The 27,741-nt window shown below is 39.0% G+C and overlaps 2 protein-coding genes across 5 annotated transcripts in view; both read right to left on the bottom strand.

Moving 5' to 3' along the window:
• Positions 1 to 220: 220 nt before the first annotated feature.
• Positions 221 to 17,365, bottom strand: LOC105093611 (uncharacterized). The gene is made up of 8 exons (XM_010985492.3): positions 17,268 to 17,365; positions 16,741 to 16,830; positions 14,449 to 14,650; positions 13,871 to 13,989; positions 5,320 to 5,416; positions 3,397 to 3,456; positions 1,627 to 1,776; positions 221 to 390 (listed from the first exon to the last, which is right to left on the bottom strand). Exons 1-8 carry the CDS (start codon positions 17,313 to 17,315, stop codon positions 221 to 223), a joined length of 936 nt encoding a protein of 311 aa, XP_010983794.2. The 5' UTR covers positions 17,316 to 17,365.
• A 952-nt stretch (positions 17,366 to 18,317) lies between these two features.
• The window catches only part of MOB3B (MOB kinase activator 3B), a 208,505-nt gene continuing 199,081 nt past the window's right edge, over positions 18,318 to 27,741 (bottom strand). For 2 of the 4 annotated variants that reach the window (XR_010382618.1, XR_010382619.1), the window contains 4 exons: positions 26,630 to 26,686; positions 23,755 to 23,908; positions 22,036 to 23,298; positions 18,318 to 18,432 (listed from right to left, as the gene is read on the bottom strand). Coding sequence is in view for 1 of the 4 variants with exons in the window: in XM_010985484.3 (XP_010983786.2) it covers positions 23,016 to 23,298; positions 23,755 to 23,908; positions 26,630 to 26,686 (494 nt within the window). In the remaining 3 variants the exon portion in view is untranslated. Of the gene's footprint in view, positions 18,433 to 20,082; positions 23,299 to 23,754; positions 23,909 to 26,629; positions 26,687 to 27,741 lie in introns of those variants that run through there. The other 2 variants (XR_010382620.1, XM_010985484.3) reach the window with 2 other exon arrangements.

The following is a 27,741-nucleotide window of genomic DNA, read 5'->3' as shown; positions in this document are numbered from 1 at the left end:
CATTGCTTCCTTTTAGCCATAAAGTGATCTGTTTATTAAGTCATTGAGAGGCTATCTGGGCTTTTCACTAGACCCATTTATGAATATTTGTTTTTTTAATTAATAACCCTCAGGCTGGGTCTGATAATGATGAAAGCAACTCTTATCTGAGTATCTGTTATGAGATCGGGAGGCAGGCACCATGCCAAGCACTTCATAGGCACTATTTTAACTGAGTCTCCTAACAACCTGATAGGGCAACCACCATTATCTCATTGTTTGAAATGAGGAAACAAAATGTGAGGCTGGAAGCGTTAAATGACTCATCCAGCATCCAAACCAGACTTCTCTGACTTTCTCCTTCAGAGCCCGTGTTCTTGACTGCTAAATTTTCCACCTTCCAATGAGAGGCTGTAAAAAGAAAAAAAAACAAAAGAGGGGTAAAACGAATGGTAAAAATAATCCTGAGAGAGAAGTTCTAAAGATGCAAAAGATGAAGATAAGCATCTTCTCGTCACTGAAAAGTATTTTCGTAACTGTATTTCAAACTGATGGACCTGAGATTTGACACAGTTGTGATGTTAAATATTCTCTTTTTGGGGGGAAGTGGGGATAATATCTTAACTATGCCCAGCATGTGGAGAAAATGCAAAATAAAAAGACTAATTCTAAGTCTTTGCGTAAGAATCCCTAATGAAAGGGTATGGAGTATAGAGAACAGGGCACTGCCTATGTATGTAACGGTGGTAAGAGCAGGAGCACACAAGTCACACTCCTTGGGTTCAAATCCCGGTTCTACCACTTATTTTCTGAGTGACCTTTGATAAATTATTTGACCTCTCTGAGCTTTAGTTTCCTCATTTGTGTAAATAGAGGTGTAACAGAAGAACCAACCCGACTTCATATTCGATCTGTTCCTTTAGCTCTAACCCTGTGCTCTGCTTCCAGGGCTTAGTCATGCTGGTTCTGCACCTTTTGTAAAATAATGTTGCCTCTAGCCTGAAATACACAGGATAGCCCATTCTCAAGGCTCTAACTTTAAGGGTATAACACTTTTCCACTCATATAGAGATTTAAAAAAAAAAGTTGCAGAACAGAGAATAACATTTGCCTGGTTGGAGGCTTACAGGAACATCGTGACCTGACCTACATGGACAGCTGCCAGAACAAAGGATTCTGACACCAAGAAGTTTGCAACAATCAACCACACCTCCCACCACCGCCCTTTTAAAAGGAGCCTGAATTCTGACTTGGGGAAGAAGGCTCGCTGGGGCATTATTCTGCCATCTTCTCAGTCAGCTGGCTCTCCAAATAAAGTCGGTATTCTTTGCCCCAACACCTCTTCTCCCGATTTACTGGCCCATCATGTAGAAAGGAGAACGAGTTTGGACTTCGTGACAGACGCAGTTAACAGTACTTACCTGCTAAGAAGAGTTAATAAAATGGATTATGTAAATAAAGCACTCAAGATACTGGGAATAAAATGAAAGGGAAACCAAATGAAATGCAGCAATGCTTTTACCTGCAGTATAATTAATTACACTGGCCACAAATCTTGTTTCCATTAAAAAAATATCACAACACTGGGCCCTCTAGGGTTCCAGTCTTAGTGTGTAGAAAGGATAATTTTTGGTCCCATATACTTACCATCATTTACAAGAGTTCCTGTCATGCCTGGGTTTAAAAGAACACTTCCTGGTTTGTCAGGGTTGGGTTGGGGGTAGTTATTTTCATGTAACTGTTCTTCCGTTAGAAGGTAGTCTTTAAGATGTCTGTAGAGAATAATTCCTGTGAGCACTGAAAAAGAAAGAAGAAAGAAGAAAAAGAAAAAGCTGTTCAATAAAATTTAAATCACATTTTTTTTCTTTTTTAAGTAGTGGTAAGGTTTAGAGTCTACCAGCCCTTTTAGATACAAAATGCTAGGATTCTGATTAACATTAAGTAAGGCCATAGCCTAAAAGAATCCAAGGCTTCATATCCTTCAACAGCAATAAAGACAAATCAATATTATTCCCTGGACCACTCAATGTCCTACGCTTTGGGTGAGAGAACGTAAAGTCAGAATTATATCAGTAATGGCTGGTGTATATTAAGCATGCCAGAAACTTTACATTGATCCAGAAAGGCAAGCAGACTGACCTCATTTTAACAGATGAGGAAAAGGAGGCTCAGAAAAGTAAGGATACATAACCAAAGTCACACAGCACAAGTGACACACAAACCCAGGCCTTCTGGGGTCCCTAATCCTGCTTAACAATTCTTATTACTCACTCAGACAAGAATAGTACAAATGCTTCCAAGCAGGAAACAATGGGAACAGGATGACTCTCACAAGGGCAAAATAGCTCAAGTTCAAGAATCGCTTTCCAACGTCAGTAACCCAGTCCCAGACACCCTCACTCTAATGAACTCTCAAGAAAGCTTCTCTAATTTATGATGAAAAACTCTAGCAGGGTTTGCCAGACACTCCTTGACAAACCCTTTTGTAAGAGGAAAAATTCTTTCTAATGAGAAGTATGAGGAGACTCTAAAAGCATCTCCATTGTTTCAACTCTTTGTGTATGTGGGTTCCTTTTTCTTTTAAACATTTTTTTATTGAGTTAGTCATTTTACAATGTTGTGTCAAATTCCAGCGTAGAGCACAATTTTTCAGTTACACATGAACATATATTCACTGTCACATTTTTTTTCGCTGTGAGCTACACGAGATCTTGTCTATATTTCCCTGTGCTATACAGTATAACCTTATCTATTCTACATTTTGAAATCCCAGTCTGTCCCTTCCCACCCTCAACTCTTATATATGAGGCTTTTTTTTTTTTAAACGAGAGAAGCACAACCATCTGGTTTTATTCAAAATACAACCAAATTCAAGTAACTCCTTTTCTTTTCCATCTTTTTTGTTGTCAGTTCAGACTTTGAAGCTGTTTCAAGATCCACTAAACCAGAATCTGCATTTTGAACAAGGTTTCTAGGTGATCCCAATGCACATAAAGTCTAGAAGTTTGAGCAGCACTCCTCTTGCTGACTAGATTTATGTTAACTACCAAAAATAAAAGTTGAGAATTCAACCCAAATATTGCTTATATAAAAGTCCATTTTCTCATCTCCAACTTTGACTAGTTTTTAAAAAGGACATCACATTTGCACAGTATACAGCTTTGCCTTCACAAACACAATCGTTTAATAGCTGTGTTCTACCAAATTTACTTCCCCTTTGAGGTTACAATCACAAGGGCCTCGGGTGGGGGAGGGAGCAGCTCAGCAGTGGAGCGCATGCTCAGCAAGCACGGGGCCCTGGGTTCAATCCACAGCACCTCCATTAAGAAAGAAAGAAACCTAATTACCTCCCCTAAAAAAGAAAAAAACAAAAACAAGAAAACAAAGAAGGGCCTGTCATGATTACAGGACACTCACCATTTTCCTTTTCATTCGTTTTCAATCCAGTTGTCTTGTCGTCACTGCTTCCAGACACGTCTAAAACATACAAGAGTTTTTCTGGGATGATGAATTATTTTTGTTTACTACATAAAAACATAAAAGACATACAAAGGTCTAAAGCATAGTAAAATATTTATTTTTATTTTAAAACTACCACCCAACCTGTGAGGCCAACCATATTCATAACCAATTCCACGCTGGGAAAAAGTTAAATCTACTGAACTACTAAAAAAAGGTCAGGATCTTGTATTTGCTAAAACTAATACGTTCTGACTGGATAGCACGTGCCTCAACTTGAGTCACTGAGCTTTATATCATCGTTTACCACAACTAACAGTTTGCAAATCACTTCTGTTTTCATATGTACTTAGACTTCATGTTCTATTTCTTTGTGTTATATTTAATATGTGAAAGAGGGGAAAGCTAGAAAACCATGAAAATACTAATCTAAGAGATCTCGTATATTCTAATACATGTATTTCAGTCTACTTAACGCGTTGCATGTACACAAATGCCATAAAGAATCACAGGTGGACAGTTTTTATGTTCTTGAGAATGGAACAGCCTCTCAAAGCAAGACACAAAACCCAGAAACAAAAAAGAAAAGACTGATTACATTTTGAAAATAACTTCTGTATTATTAAAAAAAAAACTTTATAAATAAGGTTGAAGCACAAGTGACAAATGGAAGAAAATGTCTGCAGCATATTAAAAGGGGATATGGAAAAGCCTATCCCAAATGAAAAGCCAATTAACAAGGGAGGCAGACAAGGAATTTAAAAAGAAGGGGAAAAAAATCTTCAACAAAAAATACTAAAATCCCTAAAGCAGGATAAATGATGAAGTTTAGCAAGATGTGAAGAAAAGCACTTACGCTCCGATGTTATCAGTGGGGCGTGTAAGTGAGCAAACCCTTTCTGGGGCAGTTAACAATATTTACCAGTTTTAAATATGCAGACCCCTTCTGCTAGCTTCTCTGTGCACAGCAATGTGCGCTGAAGGTACATAAGCTCGGGTCTGAGGAAGTGCGACACGAGCTCACACATGTTTATCACAGAATTTACACTTGAGAAAACTGAGCAATCTGCATACTCAGGCATGTTTCGTTCATCTGCAGTACAGGTTCCACACAACGGAGTATCTATAGTATAGGTTTTGTACAACAGAGTAGCCTGTGATCACTTAAAAGTATGACACAGATCTAGATACGAACCTAGATTCCAGATTAACTGACTGAAGACCTTATTAAGGGAAAAAAGTTAGACACACCGTATATAAAACGACTGTACTCATTTTATACATCTCTGTACCACGTAAGGGTCTATATAAGAGATGTGGAAGAGAGTTGTCTTTGACTTTTTTTAAAATGTTTTTCTGTATTATTTGAATTCATGCCAGGTGTTCTCAATGGGGGTGGTACTGCCCTTAGAAGCAAAACTGGCTCTTTAGGAATGAGAAAATCTTCAATATTACAATGGTACCTGGCTCTCCATAACTCAGCCTTACCTGACAAAATATTACCCCTCAGTACTTAATTTTACTGCGGTGAGGGAAGTGAAAAACAGTCTCTAAAAAGATATCTTAGGGGGGCAATTTTTTTTTTAAGTTGAGAAATACTATTCCACACGCAGGCAAGTTACTTTTACAATCAGAAATCAAATTTAAATGCATCAGTGATAACCTCTCTCCATGAAGTTACCTTTATCCGTCCAATTTCAAGTCTCATTTGTTATTTTCAACCAAAAAATGCCACCTGCACGTTCTAATCAAGAGATTATTTAAAACACACATTTCATTAACCATCTAAAAATGACCCTGCTGATGAAGAAAACACATTCGGTGTCAGGAATTAATCACAAGGTTTTTCTCTTATCATTTGATTAATTGAAAAGAAATTACCTTGGTCTCTCAGCTTCTTAAGAGTATTAATTGCTATGTTCATATACATATTCTGACTGCCACAGAGTTCATAAATGGCCTTTTCTTCTATTTTAGCCTAGATCATAAAGTGAATAATTATTCATTTTAATTAAATTCATTTAATTAAATGAAAATATTAAATCCAAAGTCTATGAACAATAAATGTGACTTGCAACCTAATGGATAAATACGGTAAAATATTTATCTAACTCAAGGGATGGGGGCAATGGTGCCACAAATAAAAAGCAATCTATTTTATATTTTGTGTTTATGCTTTCTGAGAAGGAAAGAAAAAAAAAAAAGGAAAATGAATCCCAGGAATCTAACCCAAGAACCAGACACTTCTTTACAAACTAGACCACTGTTGTTTGTGGAAAGTGCAGGATGCAAAGCCTCCACCAATCCTCCAACGTCATGAACTCATGGATTCTCAAGGCAAGGCCCTAGCGTTATCAGAGGCACACACTACTGTTCTCGTTTAAAAGGTGAGGAAACTAAGGCCCAAACTGACTAAATAATTTGCTTAAGATCACACAGCAAAGGAAAGACACGATCCTCTTCTCATTATCTTTCTTCTATAAGTTACTTTCCTAAACCTATTGAGTGATTCCTATTTTTATACCAAAACTCATTAAGATAGGTCAGTAAAAAGGGATAACATGAGAGAACTAAGTAAAGAGTAATCAATTGTGCATTATATTAACAATTTATTGTGCATCTAGTGCGTACAAGTTTGGCATAGGCTCGTTAAATGTTTTCACATTTAATCTTCACTGTGATTCTGGGAGGATGGGTGACATCACCAACAGTTTGTATGAGGGAACGAAGGCTCAAGTCAGGATCCTGCTTACTGCTGCAGAGCCGGTGACTGGTTCCAGGGGCGCCTGAGGGCCTAACCCAAGGCTCCTCTCACTACGCTAGACCACCCGAGAGAGAGCGCCCCAGGGGCGTGGCACAGAGCACATAAGCCAGGACAGAGATGCTGAAAAAGACACAGCTGGAAGAAAAAGTGTAACATTTCTCTGTAAGAGTCTCCTTTTTTGTTTGCTTTTGCTTTGCCATTATTCTTTAATTAACACAGAATCCTAAGGAGACAGACTTCCAGAATGGCAGGACAAGAACCTTCTCAACTGTCCCACAAGAATAATAAAAAAACAAAACAAAACTGGCAAAACAACTAAAACCAACCATTTCAAAACTCTGAAAATTAGTCAAAGCCATTGAACAAACTGAAAATTGTCTAAGAGAAACTAGTGAACCTCAGTAAAATGGCAGGGTCTGTACCATTTTAGATTGAAGCTATTCCCATCCCCCTTTCTGCCCAGCTTAGTGGCACAATGGCCATTAAAAAAAAAAAAAAACCTGGCAGCTGATAGCCAAGAGAAAGAACAGACCTCTTTAAGAGTTACATTAAGAGCATCATCCCCCAAGCGCAGTCAATATTTTGCCCAAACAAGCAGCTCCCTGGGAAATCTCTCTTCCTAGGGTGCAGTGGGCATTTGATTTGACTCAGAGCTCAGCTCATGAGAGAAAAAAATACCCGTCCCCAGAGCACTATCAAAACAGCGCCTGGGTGGCATCACAGCGGCCACCGAGGGCTGTGATCTCAGCTGGTAAACAAGAGCCGGCCAGGAATTTAAAAGGAAATCTTGGGGAGCTATATGATCATAACCAACTCTGAAAAGCTCTAACATTCTTGGGGGATAAAAGGTGGCCCAAGAAGGATCTGGGAGAAGAGAAGACCCCTAGTGGCTGACCTTGAAATCCTCACAAACAGGAAGCAAAAGCTAAGGCTGTCTTACAAACTGCAACCAGTTTGAAGGCGTGCCTTCTCACATAGATCCCCTTGTGGGAAGGGAGGGAAAGGGTGGAAGACACATGGACAAGACATTTAAGAAACTTTTCTAACCAGCCACTGGCTGACCACTAAATTATACTGACACAGGGTGAATCCTATGAAGTCAGCGCCATAAAATAGAAAATAAAAGCAAGGATTAAAAATAAAAAACAAAACGCCACCAGAGAATTTAGTGGCCATATACAGGAAGCAACAGAGTCCACAGAATTAGTTCAGGAAAGTCAGTCAAGAGGTAAGTAGCAACAAGAAAAACAACAAAAACCTATCAACAAAACAGCACATATCTGACACTAGAGTTATGACAACATATTATCTAACTGTACAGTTTAACAAAAAGTCATAAGACATGTAAAGAAACAGGGAAGTATACCACACACAGGAAAAACGGCAGCCAAGAAAAAGTATTCCTGAGAAAGCCCAGATTTGGGACTTCATAGAAACAGACTTTTTTTTTTTTAATCCAGTGCCTTACAAAGGCCTCTTAGTCCCTTTATTCTGCATTGCTGTTGGATTATATCAATTATTTATTCCTTTGGTGATGGAGAGAAGAATGGTGATATACTCATCACAGAAGTACAAGGGGAAAAAAACCCAGTAAACACAAAATGAAGGAATTTCTGACGATTCAAATGGAAGAGAATTCACTGTTTTCTCAATGTAACACCAAGAAAGAGAACAAAATAGATGAGCCTGGCTCAATGAGATGTGGATCTATTCAGCAGAAAAGCATAGACACAGACTTTAAATCAGCTATTGTCAATATGTTTAAAAAATTAATGGAAAGTTGTCTAAAGAATAAAGAAAAGCATCAAAATGATGTTACATCAAATAGATAATATCAATAAGGATAAATTATAAAAACAGAAAAAAATTTAGAAGTTCTGGAGTTAAGAAGTACAGAAGTTGCATGAACAATTTACTGTAGGGCTCATCCACAGATACGAGCTAGCAGAAGTAAGAAGAAATGATAGTGAACTTGAAGATAGAGTAATAGTGGTTATTCAGTGTGTGAGAAGAAGAAAGGACAAAGAAAAATGAACAGAGCCTCGGACACTTGTGGGACACCATTAAACATACCAGCATATGCATAATGTGAGTTCCACAGGAAAAGAAGGAAGAGAAAGGAACAGAAAAAATATTGCAGAAATAATTGCCAAAACCTCCCACATACTATGTAAACCATTGATCCACACATCCAAGAAGCTCAACAAACCCCAAGGGGAGTTGATTCACAGAGAGCCACACCTAGACATGTCATAGTCAAACTGATGAAAGACAAAGACAGAATCTTGAAAGGAGTCACAGAAAAATGATGTAACAGACAAAGGATCCTTAAAAAGGTGAAAAGTCGATTCTTCATCAGAAACCATGGAAACAGTAGAAAGACATCCCAAAGTTTTGTAAGAAAAAGACTGTTAACCAAGAATTTTATATCCAGCTAACCTCTTCTTTAAAATGAAGGAGAAATTAAGACATCCCCAGATAAACACTGAGGGAATTTGTCACTAGTTTATCTATCCTGCAAGAAATGCTAAAGGGATTCCCTTCAGTCTGAAAAGGATACTAGATGGTTATTTGAATCCACATGAAGAAATAAAGAATACTGGTAAATGTCACTTCTTAAGGAAATATACAAGAGAATAATTTTTTTGTTTATAATCCATTTCTTCTCCTATTTTAAGAGACAATAGCATAAAACAAGAATTATAAAACTGAATTATGGGTTTATAATATATAAAGATGTAATTTATGTGATAGTAATGGTATAAAAGAGGGCACAGAAAGGGAGGTACACTGGAGCAAATTTTTTTTGTATACTATTGAAATTAAGGTTGTTTTAGAAGGAACCCTACTTCAGGATGACACCTGCACCCCAATGTTCATAGCAGCACTATTTACAATAGCCAAGACATGGAAACAGCCTAAATGTTCATCAACAGGTGGCTGGATAAAGAAGATGTGGTATATTTATACAGTAGAATACTACTCAGCCATAAAAACCGACAACATAACGCCATTTGCAGCAACATGGATGCTCCTGGAGAATGTCATTCTAAGTGAAGGCAGTCAGAAAGAGAAAGAAAAATACCATATGAGATCGCTCATATGTGGAATCTAAAAAACAAACAAAAACAAAGCGTAAATACAGGACAGAAATAGACTCACAGACAGAGAATACAGACTTGTGGTTGCCAGGGGGGCGGAGGGTGGGAAGGGATAGACTGGGATTTCAAAATTGTAGAATAGATAAACAAGATTATACTGTATAGGACAGGGAAATATACACAAAACGTTATGGTAGCTCACAGAGAAAAAAATGTGACAATGAGTGTGTATATGTCCATGTATGACTGAAAAATTGTGCTGAACACTGGAATTTGACACAACATTGTAAAATGATTATAAATCAATAAAAAATGTTAAAAAAAAGAAATTAAGGTTGTTTTAATTTGAACTAGATTCTTATAAATTAAAATGGTAACTGTAATTCCAGGGCAAATAGTAAGAAAAGTATTCAAAAAATACTGTCAGAAGAATGACATGGGCACTTAAGTGATGTACCAGAAAATATTTAACACAAAAGAAAGCAGTGATTGCAGAGGAAATACAAAGACACAAGATGTAAAGATCACATAGCAAAATGGATAATGTAAATCCTATTTTATTAGTTATTGCTCACTGCATTAAATGTAAATGAATTTAACACTCCATTTACATTTGGAAGAATACAGAAAAATATGATCTAACTGTAGGCTGTCCTCAAGACACACATGGAATTCAAGGATCAAATCGGATGAAAGTAAAAGGAAGAAAACAGACACTGTACAAGCACTCAGTAAAAGACAGCTGGAGCGGCTACACTAATATCAGACAGAACTGTATTTTTTTATTTTTTTTAAAAATTTATTGGAGGTTCTGGGGAATTGAACCCACAACCTCATGCATGCTAAGCATACACTCTACCACTGAGCTATACCCTCCCCCACAAAACCATCTTTAAAACAAAAGGTGTTACTAGAGACAAAGACAGACATTTTATAATGATGAGAGGGTCAATCCATCGGGAAGACTTAATGATTATAAACAAATACGCATCTTGTATCAGAGCACCAAAATACACAAAGCAAAAAACCGACAGAACTGGGGAAACAGCACTTCAATCGGAAACTTCAATAGCATACTGTCAGTAATGGATACAAGTCAGGAGATCAAAAAGAAAATGGAATACTTCAAACTAGGAAGCAGCTATACCTGATACCCATCCATGAACATGCCACACAGTGAGAGCAGAACACATACACTTCTCAAGTACACATGGAATGTTTTCTAGAACAGATCCTATGTTAAGTCATAAAACAATCTCAATAAATTTAAAAGGACTGAAGTCACAAAAAAAGTATGTTCTCTGACCACAAAAGTATTAAATTAGCAATCAGTAACAGGATATTTGGGAAGTGCACGATTACGAGGAAATTAAATTACACATTGCTAAATAACAGGTCAAAGAAATAAAAGGTATACTAAAAATTCTTTGAGATTAATTAAAATGAAACCACAACATAACAGAACTTGAAGGATGCACCTAAAGCAGTGCTTAGAGTAACATTAGTATTGTAAACGGCTATATTAAAAAGATCTCAAGTCAGTAATTTTAACGTCCACCTTAAGAAACTAAACTTTTAATAGGAAACTAAACCCAAAGAAAGCAAAAGGAATAAAATAATAAATACAAGAATGGAAATAAGTGAAATAGAACATTAAAAAATAGAGATCATCAACCAAACTGAAAGTTGATTCTTGGAAAAGATCAACCAGATTGACAAAACTTTACCTAGGCTGACCAAGAAAAAAGAGAGGACTCAAATTATTAAAATCAATAATGAGAGAAGACATCACAGAACTTACAGAAATAAAAAGAATTATAAAGGAACACTATCATCAACCAAATACCAATAAATTAGGAAATTTAGATGAAACTGATAAAGGACATGTACAAAAAACCCACCGAAGAAAAACTGAAAGCTTTCCCCCCAAAGTGAGCAACAAAATAAACATGCTCCCTCATCTCACTTCTACTCCATCTTGTATTGGAAGTTTGTGCCTAGAGAAATCAGGCAGGAAGATGAAATAAAAGGTACTCAGATTGGAAAGGAAGAAGCAAAACTACCTCTACTCACAGATGGTATCATGTTGTATAAAGAAAATCCCAAGGAACTGGCTAAAAATTATTAGAACTAGTAAACAAATTTAGCAAGTTTGCAAGATACAAGGTCAAAAATCAACTGTATTTTTTACACACTTGTAATAAATAATTTGAAAATAAAATTATAAAACACTTTCACTTATAAGAAACAAAGTAAATTAGTGGTTTCCTAGGGCTGGGAGGTAAGGAGGAGTGTGGGAGTGACTGACAAAGGATACAGGGCATGCTGGGGGTGATGGCAATGTTAGCTTCTATCTCAAACACTTCTAGCAACTGGCAGCTCACTGTTTTGTGAATCTGCTGTTTTATGGACAGCGTATCAGTTACAAAGGTCTTTTTCATATTGGCCTGACATCTGCCTCTGCTGCATCCACCCACAGTCTTTTTTTTTTTTTCCCCACAGTCTTTTTTTAATAACTCTCAGAGCATCTGAATTAGCCTCAATCAGAGGAAAGGCAGCACAAAGCCCGAATCTAGTGCTCAGACATGTGTTTGTCTAACCGTGTTGTAAACAGAGATTTTAAAATAAAAATTATTGAAAGATTGGAAATTCAAGTCCAAAATGTATGAATTTCTAAACTCCAATAATCAGATGGAGCTGAGAAGTATCCGCCCCTCCTTCAGATGGGACTTGCTCTGTCTAGTACCCCACAGCCCTCCCCACTCCACACCACATTGTGAAGATACGCATGGGGTGGGAGCTCGAGCTGTTGCCACTGATTCCAAACGTTTCAGTTTGGAAAACAGGTTTTGAGTAGACACTGCAAACACAGGTGCTGCCAAGAGACCAGGCCTGGCTTACAAATGAGCATAGTGGGCCATGTATGCAGTACGGAGTGGTGGAGGCCACGGCTCACTAGACAGTATACAAAGGGGGGAGACACTGATCAGATTGATATACACTGGCCTTGGTATGAAATCATGAGACTGACAATTGCATCACTAAGAGTAACCGAAGTACGACCAAAAACGTCATCTAACAAGGAGGGAAAAACCAGTCCCAGAGCCTGGTTTCAAAAGAGCAGTAGAGAGAAATTGAATAAAGCTGTTTGCTAATTGTGCCCCATGAGTGTTGTATTCAATGTAATACTAAATGTGTGTGTGTGTGTTTTCAGATAAATTACATGCTTCAGTACTGACCCTGTTAAGAGCCTCAGCCTCTGTCTCAAACTCTCAAACACTTCTCAAAGAAGATTGACACAGCGTTGTCTCACTTCACCAGGGACTCTGCACGAGGACTCAGGGGCTCCCAAAGCCTGCATCCTATGAGCCACCTTGTATTTCAACATCTTGTTAAATATAAAATTATCAAAATTAGAGAAAAGAACACATGAGCCTTCTAATTAACATTCTACTGTGTGCATGAAAGCAGTCAAACTATCTTTGGTAAATTTTATATCAAAATTAATTTCAAGTTTCTAATTCATTAGAAGTAGGATACATGAGATACATAATGATCTACACACATAAGGGACAAAGGTCGCCTATATGTCCACGATTATGGCTGAGCTGATGGCTCATCTCATCACACTACTATTTCCACATCCAGGTTCTTAGAGCTGGGATGTGGTCCTCTGATCCGTGTACAGGAAGGTTAGTAGTTTACCATTCTTTGTTTGTGTTCTTTCTTTTGTTGTTTGGAGGTACTGGGGAGTGAACCCAGGACCTTGTGCATGCTAAGCACACACCCTACCACTCAGCTATCCCCACCCCATGGTAGTTTACCGTTCTTAAAACAAATATATGTCCCAATGCCTTTCAGTTACCATTTCATCAAGAAAAACGCTTAGACTTAAATTTATGATGGATCTGTGCATATTCACTATTATAACGACCCCAGCAAGAAACAAGTTTAGATTCCTTTTGAAGGACTTAAAAAGACTGAGAATTCTAGGATGAGTTCATCTACCTCACTTTTTAGGGAGGGAGGAAGCCTTAAAACTGACATGCAGTTTTCTGTTAAAGTATACTTGATTAAAAAAAATCAGTGACACAAGTGGAGAAAAATGACACAGAGGTGAGGTGGTACTGCTGTGTGATGCACAGGCCGTATTTTCTAAAGGTCTGTCCGTCTGTCTCATACACTTACACATATACACCCTCACCAGATGTGGCTTGAAAGGCATATTCCAATGTAACATTTCCCTCTGAAAGAATTTGAGGAGGCTTAGGTTAATCACAGCACAGATTTTTTTTAGGTCTGAAAAAAATGCCTAATATTTCCAAGGACAGGAGACACAAAGTAACTGAAAGTGACACACAAGCACAAGTCCCAGGATAAAATGAAAACAACTACATCTAACAGTGGCCAGACAGGTTGAAATTTCTCTGCAATAGGTCTGGCATTTATCTGAATTAGGCATCTCTGGAGAGAAGAATACAGCCAATCTCCAAGAGGCGCAACATGTATGCAGAATATGATGACTATTAGAAATAAAATCCTGGTTCTCAGACTTAGTTTGTCATACCTTTACAGGAAAAGCAGCAACACTCTTCACAGGAATGTGGGATCTGTTTGGCTTTGCAGTTGGATTTTCCTTTAAAAGAACTACATCCACGTGAAGGCTGTTTGATGCACGTGAACTTTCTAAGAAGTTTCAATGAACAAGAGAAGAAGGAAAAGGTAAATGTGAATGTCAGTAGCCTCATATGATTTGAATTTATTTCAATCAATTAAAATTTCACAACACTTCGTTTACAGGCTTGATATGTATATTTTTTCTCCTTGAAGAAAACAAAACGCAAACACAAAAGGATCCCAATAACCAACTCCAGGACATCCAAGAAAAACAAATTTAAATAATTTATAAAGAAATTTGCTCCATGTAAGAATGTATGCAAAATACTTACCATTTATTGTCTAGCATATAGAGATAACCATAATATAAATGATTTAAATACCAGGCTAATCATATCCTTTCATGTAAAGCTTTACCTGATTGACTAAACTATAACCAGGACTAAATGGACTTCATAGAAAAAATTTTTTAAAATAAGGTAAAATCACATTTATTAAATAAGTGACTAAAAAAAGATTTTCTCATACCCTCTGAGGCTTTCCTTTGGGTCTGAGAGGCTGGACACGCATTTTTCTTCTGTTCTGAAGTGACAGCCACAAAAGCCTGCCCGCCCTTAACAGCAGCCTTCATCTGCACGGCCTGCTGCTGGGCCTGGAGGAGTCCGGCGTGACTGATTAGTGGTGGGACTGGTCCCCTGTGTGGGCTAATGGTCTCTTTATTGATTAGAGCCTACAAAGCATCAACACAAAATAATGAAAAATCATTTAAAAACTGATCCGATTGATAATTCTACTTCCCTTTTTCACAAAGGCTCTTTGGAACTGACTACACTTATAATACTACATGTGACCCCAAAACATATATACTTGGAGTATTCCCAGAAATAAACTGAAATAATAAAACTGAACAACTATGGAAGCATATAATTTTACAAAATTTTCTTGAAATAAGGGAAGAAGTTCAAACTCCTATGAGAAATGACACTTTTGATGCAAGTAAAAGTGTTACTAAGACATATCCTAGTAAAGTTACTGGAATTCCAAGTTAAGGAAAGACTCCTGGAGGTAAGCAGGCAGAAGTGCCAGGCTACCCACACAGGGAGAAACAGCGGGCTGGCACCAGACTTCTCCAAGGCAACGTTTGTTACAAGAGAACGGAACATATAAAAGTTTAGCTTCACTAGTAACCAAAGAAATGCAACATAAAACAAGGAAATAAAACTTCACTCAGATTTACAGGTTTAAAAAATTGTCATACCCATTTTTTGTAAGGGTTAGTGGGAAGGGAACCCTGAAACACCGTGGGACTGTCAGCTGTCACAACCCTTCTAGAAGGCAAGATGGCAACATACTTTTAAAATCTTAAGAATCTATCTTCTTTTGTCCAGTTACTTCCATCTGTGAGAATTTATTTTAAGGAAAAAAAATTGCTGATGAAACCAACAATTATTTAAATCTAAGAATCTGGGGCGGTAGCGGGGAGTTATATAGCACAATAAAATAAAATCGCTAGATAACACAGCATTTGCAATTAAAGGGAAACCAAGTTAGCCTCCAAAAAAAAACGTCCTTCACAAGAAAGAGAAGGAGAGAGAAACTAGTTTAGTGAACATAACATGTGACTCTGGGATAGGCAGGCTTCAATTATCTTCTCCATTTCAGATACAAAAAATGAAACTCAGAGAAATTAATTTGCCCAAGGGCATTCCACTATTCCGTGAAGAACCGGAATTTAGGCTCTCATTTGGGAATTGAAAGCATAAACTCTTTATGTCACACAGAAGACTCTGATGTCAGTGTGCACCAAGTACAAACAACACAGAGACTAGAGTAGAGGAATAAAGTTTGTGTTAACCAGCACTTGTTAACACAATAGTTAAAAGAATACTCTTTGCTGTAGTGTTTGTTCAGCTTCTCTTCATGTGATAAAAGAACTTCAGTATTTATGGTTATCAATTTACAAGTGGTTCAAATTACTTTGAAAAACTACAGTCAATTCTCCTTATTCACGGTAGTGAAGTTGTACAGAGTCCTGTAAACAATGAATTAGCGAATACTGAACCATGGCTCCTAGGTGCAGGTGAGTATCTGGCTGCAACGGTTTCATTGACCAGTCTAACCTTGCTTTACGTGTGTTTCCGTTTAAAGCTACTTCATTGAGTATATACGGCTGATTCATTAACACTGAATTTGTGGCCAACAGCACTGTAAAACTCCTGCCTGAGCGATGCTGTTTACCACACATATTTTCTCTGTAAGGCACATCTCAGCCTTCCTGCTCCAAGGAACACAGACAGCACTGTACTCTGGGACCATCAACAACAAAACACACAAAAATGCAGAAAACATGTCACTAAACAGACTAGACAAGGACACTGGTTAACAATACAAGAGCTGAGCATGAAGGCAGTGCTGCCTTACTCAGCTTGGCAGGGGAAGTGCACGTTCAAGCAATTCAAATTGTTTTTGCCACCGTGCATGTACACAGAGGACCACAAAAGCGTAAGTCTTGATTTTAAAGTTACAAATTAATTTTACTCTATAGGCAAATTCACAATATACAATCTTCAAAAAATGAGGACATATTAATTTATGGTTAAAAGATTACACAATAACACTATACCCGCTTTTAATGAAAAGTTTGTTAGATAATGCCGGGTGGGGAAATGGATCTGGAAAATGCTGACAAGTAGGCAATCAATTTGCTACCTGCCCACTTGTGCCCCCTAGTGGATAATGAGATAACAAGTACTAGAATAAAGCTCGGAATGACAAGGTATGTCATTTATAAAGTGCTGAGAGAGAAACAGAATGACTCACATCAAACTTGGCAGCGTGTACAATCCTCTTTTTCAGTCGAGAAATGTTTTGGTAATACAACATATCTAATTCCACTTGCTTTCCTGAAGCCTAGTGGGGAAAAGATAAGAATTATCCAGTTTCAACCTAGTAAAAGCAAATTTATCATGTTTCCTAAGGAGCCACAGGAATCCAAGCTACAAAACACTGGGCAACTTATTGAGAAATAATTCACAAGAAATAATTTAATTTGGGTAACTTGACATGATAGAATCCCGTAAAAGATTCTTCTGATTTGGGAAATCAACTCTAAGTTACTATACGTAACACCATGGCCTCTGGAAACTGCCAAGCCTGCAAGATATTATGGCTGGCCAATTATCAAAGTTTTTGCCTTGACCTTCTAATACATTATTGATCATAAGAATTAGAAATATATATTACAGATATCATACATATTCTATAAAGTTCAGAATATAGAAAAGATGTATTTAAGGGAAATTCCTTTAGATTGAGGAAAAGAAGGATTAAAAACAAAACTGACAAACCTGCTTAAGCAGTCTCTCCCTTACAAACTTTGCTATTTGTGAACTCATGGAAAATTCGAAGACATTTCTTCATAGTGTCATCAGAATTGGAGGCAGTGTCATCTTCACTATGCTCCCTATCAAAATCAAATTTAGCTAGTTTGCCATCTTCAAAAGTAGTGACGTCTTGACTATGGTCTTGTGTTCTCAGAACTCTGTCTTTCCTGCGGTCATCAGAATGAGAGAACTGGTGTTGGCTTGGTTAATGTTGCCATTCAGTTTCTTCCTTTTGAGTATCATAAATTGTTTTTACATGTCTTCTGCTCTTTGGATAACTTTCATTATGGCTTTCTCTCTGTATTTCTTTGTCACTGAGAGGTCCACAAGACACACTTTCTTCTGAAATACAGACATAGTTTTTCTCACCACCAAAGCTTCCTGTCTTGGAACTGCGTTTTTTAATACCGCACAAGTTTACATGATTTTTAACATCTAGTGAGGTTTTCATAACCAATTTTGGTGGTTCTAATTTGTTACTGTCATGTCTTTTTGTGGTTAGTTGGGTTTTATTTTTTCCTCTTCTATGTCACTAATTTGAAGATTTTGCTCCTCCGGGGGCACTACCTGTGTCCTTTCATCCATATTCTGGTATTTAAAGCCTCTACACGGTTTAGATTTCTTAGAAGTAGGACTGCTTGGAGGTACATCTATGACAAGGTCATCTTCATCAGAAGAATTAAAATAAATCTTCAAGATTATTGGTGAAACATAAGGTCTTTGGCTTTCCAGGGACTTGTGGCCATTTCCACCCACAGATTTTTTCAAATGGCAGAAGTGTTGTGTGTCAGTCTCACCCTGCCTTGCTTGAGATGCCCCAAGCAGCTCTGTGGAGTAATTGAGCAAGGGGTCATATTCAAGGTCAGTTGCTGGACATCTGTGGTCCATCACATACTTTCTAGGCTGACTCTCTTGGTTCTTCGATAGTTCACTCCACCTTTCTCTGGGGAGCAGGGTATTTTCAGGAAAATCTTGTCTCACATTTGTGTCACTCAAGGAGGCCACAGGGTTTTGTGACAGCTCTCTGAGGGCTAAAGTAACTTGGAGAGCCTCTTCTGCTTTTCTTCAACCTCAGCCTTAACAGATTCGATTTCTTTGTTGATTCTTTCCAATTCTTCCATAGTTGTGCCTAAGGTTGTTAATGGAAGATGAGTTTATCTTTTAACATCATTTAGATGAAATGTAGACTCCAGAATATCCTGGACAAGGAGTTTCCTATCACAAGGATGTTAACTTTTCCAAACCTAGCCTTAAACACAAGGGACTGTGGTCAGTTCTTGGAAGGAGTATGAGAAGTCAAGAACTGTCACTGATTCACTCTTTCAAATGTCTAGCTCATTCCCATGACTGACTCAAGTACACCCGTGCCTTCTTATTACTAGAGTGACTATACCTCTGTGGGACAGGCCAGGTTTATACATATTTATTAAACTACATCAAATGTGACTCAATTTGGATATCCATTATGCACCTTATTTATTTAGCAACCAGTGACAATTTGGTAACAGTTCAGATAGCTGAAAGCCACTTTCACAGAACTGTATGTGGTCATACACCACCCTCCCAACACGTCTCCTCTGTCATAAGAAAAAGTCATGTAAAGCACCAGTCTTTCCTTAATGTAATGATTCTCAGCATTCTCATTAAGGTCCTTGTTGTTGTACAGAATGCCTCAAACACAAAATTAAGCAAAACACACCCTTCCACCAACAACCATTTAAAAAATCACCAAACAAAACTCCAGAGCAGCTGCAGCCACTCCCGAGGAAACCCAGGAGAGTCCCGGGAAAGGTTTGCGGTAATGGCTATTCACAACACCTGGCAGCTCCTTCCTGACTTTTTACTAAGGAAATCACAAACCCTTCCCTCTTTCCAAGATGCACTTCCCTATGTCAGTTATGAGATAATTTACACACTTCTCCCTTCTCCCAAACAAGAGATTTCAGACATGAGATGTGGTCCAAACTATGCTTTCTAAAACTCTTTAATTTATTCTAGATAAGCTACATGTTTTAATAACACACATGCTTCCTCTTTACACAATGAGCTTCCCTCCTGGCTCAAGAACCTTCAATTTACCATTTTCTATTAAGAAATTAACTCTACTGAAACCCCAAACAACGTGTGTGACAACGGTGCATGGCACAACTGGATCTAATTTCTCTTTAAATAAACTTGGAAAGGGAAGTAAAGTCTTGGAAAGGGAAGTAAAGTCTGGATAAACTGCTAGAACTGCATTTTGGCATAAGATGGGTTTAATTTGGTTGCCGTGACTCAGGAACGGCTGTTCAAGCAGTGCTTTGGGGTGCTACTGAATAAAAGATACTGTCCCTCCATGTCACAAGTTTAAAATAATTTTTTTTGCAACATTAGAAGCTAGATATGAAGGGCAAATTTTGAAGTTTGAGACACACAATCTTCGCTCTGACTAGAGGTGTTAGAAAAAAGCTCCTTCTGATTTGTACATACTCCTTGCCCCACCTGGGGTCCCACCCCGCCCACCGCCTTTCACCACAGCACAGGAAACTCCTCAGAATAATTCCACGCTGGAGACGGGTAACAGGGAGTGAGGATAAAACCACATAGAGCACCTTACAAACAGCAAACCTGTGCAGGCCTCTCCGAGGTCCGGTGCTCCCGGGTGCTGGCTGGCTGGCGTGCAGGCGTGCGGGCGTGCGGGCGTGCGTGCGCCGGGGCTTACGTACCAGCCCGCTGCGTGCTCCTCGCCCCGCCTCCCTGGTCACGTGACCGTGGCCCCGCCCCCCCCCCCGCAGCGCCCCGCCCTCCACCTGGAGCAGGGCAGCGTGCTGAGCTTTGGGTTCCTGCCCTTGAGATGGCCCACACCTGTGAACCATGTTCCACTACATCACTGGGACGCCACTCTCCCCGGTTTCAGGAATTGTGTGACCACCCCAAAGTCTCTCCAGAAACGCCCCCAAACTGTACCACCATAGCACCCTCACTGTTTGGTATTATCTCGAACCATACACGGGAGGGACGAAGTACAAGGGACTAAGGACTAGCACTTAAGGCTCCTGATCCTGGGTGTGCGATGCTGGGAAGGTTTACTACCAGGGACTCTAACAACTTGATTTCTTGTATGAAGGCAAGTGCTTTTCTCTTGCCCAAAACAGCCACTCTATAGGAATTGCCCTTACGTAGCTAAGGTGGGGGTAAAATAGCCCTTTTTGAGGGCTGGGGAAGAGGCAGATTATGGGCATCGGAGAAAGGAAACGAAAGGGTGTTTGGAACCGGGGAGAGACTGGTTAAAAAGGAACTGGTTTTATTATGTTCTTTCAGAGGAAATAGATCAGCCGTCCAGACAATCTGTTTAGGAAATCCAGGCTGAGCGATGGCATGGAGGGTCAGCAGGGAACAAATGATGAGACACTCCCCCTCCCAACACACATACACACCAGCCTTAGCTGTATGACTGTCTCCTCACTTTTAGACTAGGGTAGGGGGAGAAGAAAGTGGACATCGGTAAGGACTACATGACATTCTTCAATACCTTGAGTGCAGTTTACAATGGTATTTACAACAGCACCTGCAAATTATGCCAAATGGGGATGAGAAACCAATTTTTGAAAATGCAGTTAATGTCATCTCTTTTGACCATTTTAGCCATAGTAACGCTATATTGATTGGCTTTCTCACTCTACAGCACTTTACTACTGAAGACAAGTTACAGGATTCAAAAGTAACTCTTACACCTTTTTCTAATCAAGAAACTTCGAGGTCCCTCTAAAGGGTGGGTGGAGGAAAAAAGAAGGAACTTGGTAGCCAACCCCTCCCCAAGCCCACCTAACATGTTTCCCACGAGCCCTTTCTCACCCATGGATTCAACATGGCTCCTCTGCACCTGGGGCACCTCCAAGCGGCTGCGACCACCTGCCTCACTCAGTTCCCACCGCATTTCCCGGTGCCTGAACTGGCAGTACAAACGCGGACACTGACCCCCGGGGCTGTCAAAAGGGCGTGTGCAAAATGGCAAAAATAACCCGCGGAAGGGAGCATGGGCTCCTGCTCAAGGCCACCCCCTCTGGGTCCCAAGCTGTGCACAAGAACCATCAGCAGGACCAGGTCAAGGGGAACGCCCAGCCGGGATACCGCACCTCCAGCCAGCGTACTGCCTTATATAGTCCGTCGCTACTCAAGGGCGGCGCTCTGTAGCTTTCCAACCAATGGGGAGGCTGGGGCTGGCGTCGGGGCAGAGAATGAGGAGGGAATGACGCTGAGAACGGATGGTAGGGCCGTGGCTGGTGAGTGTAAAACGTATGTCTGTCCTCCGTGGGGAAGAAGGTTCACAGAGACCTATGCTACAGGCAGGGAAAACAGTTTCTCAAGAGCGGAAAGAACCCTAGGTTAAGGAACTGCTTGCCTTCTGGATGTCTACTTTGCGCCTCCGCAACATATCTCAAATTTTGTCAGGTGGGCTTGGGAAGGAGTTGGCTACCAACTGTTCCTACTTTTTTCCTCCACCCACTCTTGAGAGGGACTACGAAGTTTCTTGATTGTAAAAAGGTGTTAAGAGTTACTTTTGAACCCTGTAACTTGTCACCAGTAGTAAAGTACCGCAGAGTGAGAAAGTCACGACTTGAACCTTCATGGATTTTGGAGAGAATCTCAGTTTTGAAGCACATCTTAGCTTTGCCCCTCTGTAGCAGGCGATCTTAAGCATGGCATCTGACTTAACCAAGTTTTCATTTCTTGAACTGTAAAATAAACTTACCTTTCATAGAATAGTAGAATTCAACGTGATACAATATGCCCAAATGCCTAGCAGAAAGTAGGTGAGAATTTTGGAGGACAACGAAACCTGCCCTAAGTTCTTCCTCTCCACAAATCTACAAAGGACCTGATGCATGTCCCTAAAATCCTTCCAGTTGAAACTGATTCCTAAAAGGGAAACAGTATCCCTATTCCATTGGTCTTCTTTGTAAACTAAAATACTCCTAGGGTAGATAGCCTCATAAATCACTAAGTAACTTGAATCAGTCTTTGAGATGCTTTGCTTTTCTTCCAGTAGAGCATGCTGAGCCTGGGTGCTTGGGGGAGGAGAGAAGGAAGGGTCCTTCAGCTCTGAAAGACTCAGGGTCCGTGAATCCCACTCTAGGAAATTACATCTTGGGATCCTTTCTTCCTTTCTCTTCTTCTGGAACACCATGTTATCTCAAATGGTTATGGATACTTTAGAAATGGGGAATTTTTTTTATATATAATTCCTATTGTTTGTCCTCTGAGAGCAGCCCTGATGACTCTGAAACAATTCAGGAATGCTAGGAGTCTCTGGTACCAGTTTCTTCCCTTGATATGGCACAACTGTTTCGCCAGTAGAACATGAACAGGTGTGTTCTTTTTGCTTTGATGGTGGGGAGGGGTGTTGTTAGTGGTGATTACCCTGAAAGTCCTAAAAATGCCCCAGGTAAGGTAAATATCTAACTTCTTATCTTAAAATGAACCAGACTAGAGTGAATACTTTCCATAAGTCACTTTCCAGGATCATTTTCACCTGGTGCACAGTTTTTCCATACTTTAAATTATTTCCCTGTATTTTTTCCATGAAATAATATTTATAGCTGAGGGAATTTTATTGAATATATCCTCCTTCTAAGCCACCAGAAAATTTGAAGGTCTCAGCAGAGTTTCCAAATCATAACACTCACGTCACAAAGATAATTTTTTTATCACAAAAAAAAAAAGTCAAGTTGTCTATTCATCAGTGGGTTCCTCGCTGGGTTCCTCACTCTGAATTACGTCTGAGTCCTCATTCATTCCTGTATCATCTGAGCCCGTGGAAATCATGTCTGTGGTCCTAGATTTTGACCTTGCGTCTGATTTCCTTAATTCTGAAGAAGTGGTGCCCCAAAACGTGCTGCTTTCTGCACTTTTAGAAAAAGATGTGTCTGATACGCCTTCTGAGGGATGAAAGTAAGACAGAGTTGCCAGCTCTGGGTTGACAGAGTATTCACCACTCTCACATGATTTTTTATATCTGAAAAAGAAAACACACATCAAGAATCGTGTGTACAATTGCAGCTCAACTTAGAAAAGTATCTCAAAGCTATATATGAATTCTATCCAACGTATTGGTTACTATATAAATGAATGAAAAATGTTAGACCCTACACAGATGTGCTATTTAAAACAGAGTTCATAGCCCTTTTGTTTCAAGGCTTTAAAAAGGACCACAGATCTAGTCTATATATACTTTCCAATTGACTAAGGTTGTTTTATTTTTAGACGACTATTTAAATTATTGGGAAAAAGTTCAAGTAAGATATTCCCTGCGAGACAGCCCCATGCTCCTTTTCAAATAGGGAAAATGGAGCCAAACGGGATACCTTATAGATAAATTTGGGAGTCACGTTTCCCTAGCAATCTACTAGAGAGGAGAGGCGGGGTTTCAAGTCCTGGATGTTATAAAGACTCCAGAGGTCTGTAGACTTACTTCAGTGTCTTCATTTTGTACAGCATGGCACTACAGATTGCCAAGAGGATGACAAAAAGGAACAGGGTCATCAATGAGATGCCCAGCATTAATTTTAACTTGATGTCCTGTAGTTTGGCCAGGTTGTCTTCATTGGCAGCGGTCACATCAGAGCCTGAGAGGAAGAAAGAAAATGCAATGGAAAAGAGGAACTGTGTTCAGCATGTTTTCCTGGAGAAATAAGGATCTTGGAGCAACTGAAGCAAAGCCTTTAGCATTTGGAGTCTTCACTGCCCCCCCCCCATCCCTCCTGCCACGTAGGGGAGAAGGCTCTGGGCCACTCCCTATGGCCACATACTCAATTTTTGTACTTTTCACCTTCACAGCAGCCTTGGAGGAGCTGTCCTTCCCTCTGTTATCCAGGATCACAGAAGTTTATGGATCTGCCCATGGCGCATAGCTAGGAAGTGGCAAAGTCTGGGATCCCACCCAGGTGACCAGATGTTAACATGTATATGTACCAGACTTTCTCCCTGAATAATAAAAACGAGTTCAAGACTCTGAAGAGGTTACTATTAAAATTGTCATGAATTCACATATAAGGGGTTAGTCCTTCGGGAGAGACAGATGCAGCTCTGCTGTTGACACATGCATTGATTTCTCTTTTACACTAAAAAGATGATGTACTACCTGCTTTCTCCAGGAGGCTTAAGAACTGAACTGGCCATTTTATTACTGTGCTCAAACTAGTGTACTTGATATTAAAGAAGTGGAACTTAGTTAACTTTCTGAAATAAGTTATATAGTAAAAATCATGTCTGGATCCACAGATCTCAGAAGTCTTTTTACTAAATCTGTTAATGAAAATATATCTTTACTGCCAAATTTTACATCTTCCTGAATCTAATCCTAATCTATCTGGCTTAACAGACTTTTATTTAATAGTGACTTTAAATGACCATGTTGATATTTCTCCCCTTTGCCCCCTCTTCCTGCCCGAAAGTTCCAAGAGCTTTCATTATTTTCGAGGAAATGATGTTCTGGTAATAAACAAAGACAAGTTCCCATGTCTATCTTCTCTGACATATAAAAAAAAAAAAACCTGTAATTGTCAATGTGTGATCCTAAACCAAGTGGAATGAAATGTGTGCAGGAGTCAATGACCGATATCTTGACTTTGAGGCACATTATTTGGGGAATAATCAAATTATGTTAAAATGGGCTGTGCTCCCAAATTGCCTGGCTACTCCTTAGAAGGGTTTTTGTAAAAAGGTATGCTTGTAGTACATTTTGTTTATCGAAATGATAGTCAAAACTAGAGAAGGATTTGAAATCCCTAACCAGTAGAAATTATAGAAAAACTAATTACAAGTTGAGACAGGTTTTTTCCTCCCAGCCTCAGTTTCCTCATCTGTAAAATGGAGATACTACCAACTTTCATAGAGTCGCTGTGAGGGCTGACATAAAGATGTGCAGTATGTGCTCAAAACATATTAGAAAGTGAGTCATGCTCAGCTTAATTACCTGAAAAGACAAAATATTTCTAAAGCATTTATCATTCCTGCATATCACTTTTCTAAATAAAGAAGACTGACTCCTTTTTACTGAAGCACTGGAAGGCAAGTGGCTATAATTGTCAAATAATACAGAACAGAACTGAGGTGACAGGTGACAGGCCTTCAATGTATTACCAGATGCTGTTTCTTTTTCAGTGTATTTTTGTAGCATGGATGTTTGGGGAAAATTAATATGTTGCCTTGTCAAATCAATCCATAATGAAAACTACATTCAGCAGCAGGAATTCCCTCATTCATTGCTGGTGGGAATGCAGAATGGTAGTCACTGTGGAAGACGTTTCGGTATTTCCTTACAAATCTAAACATATTCTTACCATATGATTCAGCAATCACGATCCTTGGTGTTTACCCAAATGCACTGAAAACTTATGTCCACACAAAAACCTACACGTGAATGTTTATAGCAGCTTTATTCATTATTCCCACAATTTGGAAACAATTGAGATGTCTTTCAATAGGGGAATAGATAAACACACTGGTACATCCATACAATGGGATATTATCCAGTGATGAAAAGAAGTGACCTATCAAGCCAAAAAGAAGTGGAGGAACTGTAAATGCATATTGCTAAGCAAAAGAAGCCAGTCTGAAAAGGCTACATACGGTATGTTTCCAACTATATCACATTCTGGAAAAGGCAAAACAGTACAGACAGTGATAAGATCAGTCATTGCCAAGGGCTGGGGAAGGAAGGGATGGGGAAGGAGAACACGGGATTTTTAGGGCAGCGAAGCTACTCTGAATGACTGTAATGATAGACACAAGACAGTATGCATTTGTCAAAACCCATAGACTAGTACAGCACAAAGAGTGGGCCTGAACATAAATGATGAGGTTTAGTTAATAATAATGTATCAATACTGGCTCACAAATTGTTTAAAAAAAAATTGCACCGTACCAGTGGAAGACGTTAATAATACAGGAAACTGAGCAGAGGGAATATATGAGAATTCTCTGTAATTTCTACTCAGTTTTTCTGTAAGCCTAAAGCTGCTCTAAAAACAAGCCTACCAATTAAAAAAAAAACTGTATTCTATATATCGTTCACTTGCCTACTCCTCCACTTGGTTTACTGTTTCAGGAACAGAAGTTACAAAACGGGAGGATGGAAACAGTCATCTGCGATATGGTCACTGACGAACACTTGTCAGGAACCATAACTTTCCTAAAACAGCAAACGTGCTCTCTGGTGTGAAGCCAGCCACCAAGCTACCCTCTCACACATATCATGCCTTACTGGGGAAACAGCATCACCATGCAGATACTAAAATGTGTCCACATATTTATGTATCCATTTAATTGAAGTATTTTGTTCTTACTTGGAATTGGGTGCAAAAATGCATCTCGGTTGTCCTCGAAGGTGGTTGCATTTATAGCTGTTAAAACAATAAATTAATGTTATGGTAAACAAAATTCACTTACTAAAATTATTGTGTGTGTGTTTATGTATGTGTATACTATATATCGTTTATTCTCATTGTTCATGATAGTGGTGTTCTGCAAAGTCATGTGAGCACTGAATTAGTGAATACTGAACCATCAGCATCCCTGAGGGAAATACATAGGTTCCTGTGAGCCTCTGGTCACATTTTCATCAACCAATCAGTATATAACCTTGATTTATATGTGTTTCTGTTTAGAGACACTTTATTATACATTGCTGATTCATTAACATTGAGCTCACGGTGTGAGCATTGTAACTCACACCTGTGTGAAGCTTATATAATACACATATTTTCCTCCCATCACAGCCTTCTTGTGTGTTGGAACAGTAAAGCATTGTAATACTATATTTGGGGGCCATTTAAAATAGCAAAATCACCAACAGAAAGCACAATAATGCAAAACACCTAGCACTAAACAGACCACAAAAAAGACACTTATTTACAGCATGAGAGTGGAAAAAAGAAGGTCTTTGTTCTATCTCAGCTGGGAACAAGAGCATCAAGCAGTTAAAATTTTTTTGCTACTCTGTGCACGTGCACAAATGACCACGAATGTTCTGCAAGTATTGATTTGAAGGGTTCCAAATAAATTTTAGATGCAGGTAAATTCACAAATACAGAATCTACAAATGAGGATCCATTGAATATGGTATATATTTCACATTTATAACGCATGCATATGTGTGTGTGTGATAAATGAAATACATTCATACATATATGCTTCTACAGATAATATGCACATTACATTTATACATGCATGCTTGTACATTTATGATATATATATATTACTTTAATGCATGCATATATTTTGATGTACACTTTGCATTCATTCATGTATCTCCGTGTGATTCTGATCATACTGCTCCAAATACAAAGAGAGATTATACTGGGCAGGAGCCTTATTTAAAATTTTTAATCATAAATAAATTAAATGACTAGACTGTAACATTTGTAGGAGGATATAACTTTTGGGGGGAGAATCAGAA

This window comes from Camelus dromedarius, chromosome 10, assembly GCF_036321535.1.
Source record: "Camelus dromedarius isolate mCamDro1 chromosome 10, mCamDro1.pat, whole genome shotgun sequence".
Classification (NCBI taxonomy): domain Eukaryota; kingdom Metazoa; phylum Chordata; class Mammalia; order Artiodactyla; family Camelidae; genus Camelus; species Camelus dromedarius.
Note: the sequence above shows the minus strand (reverse complement) of the source record. Positions and strands in the feature narration are given on the sequence as shown.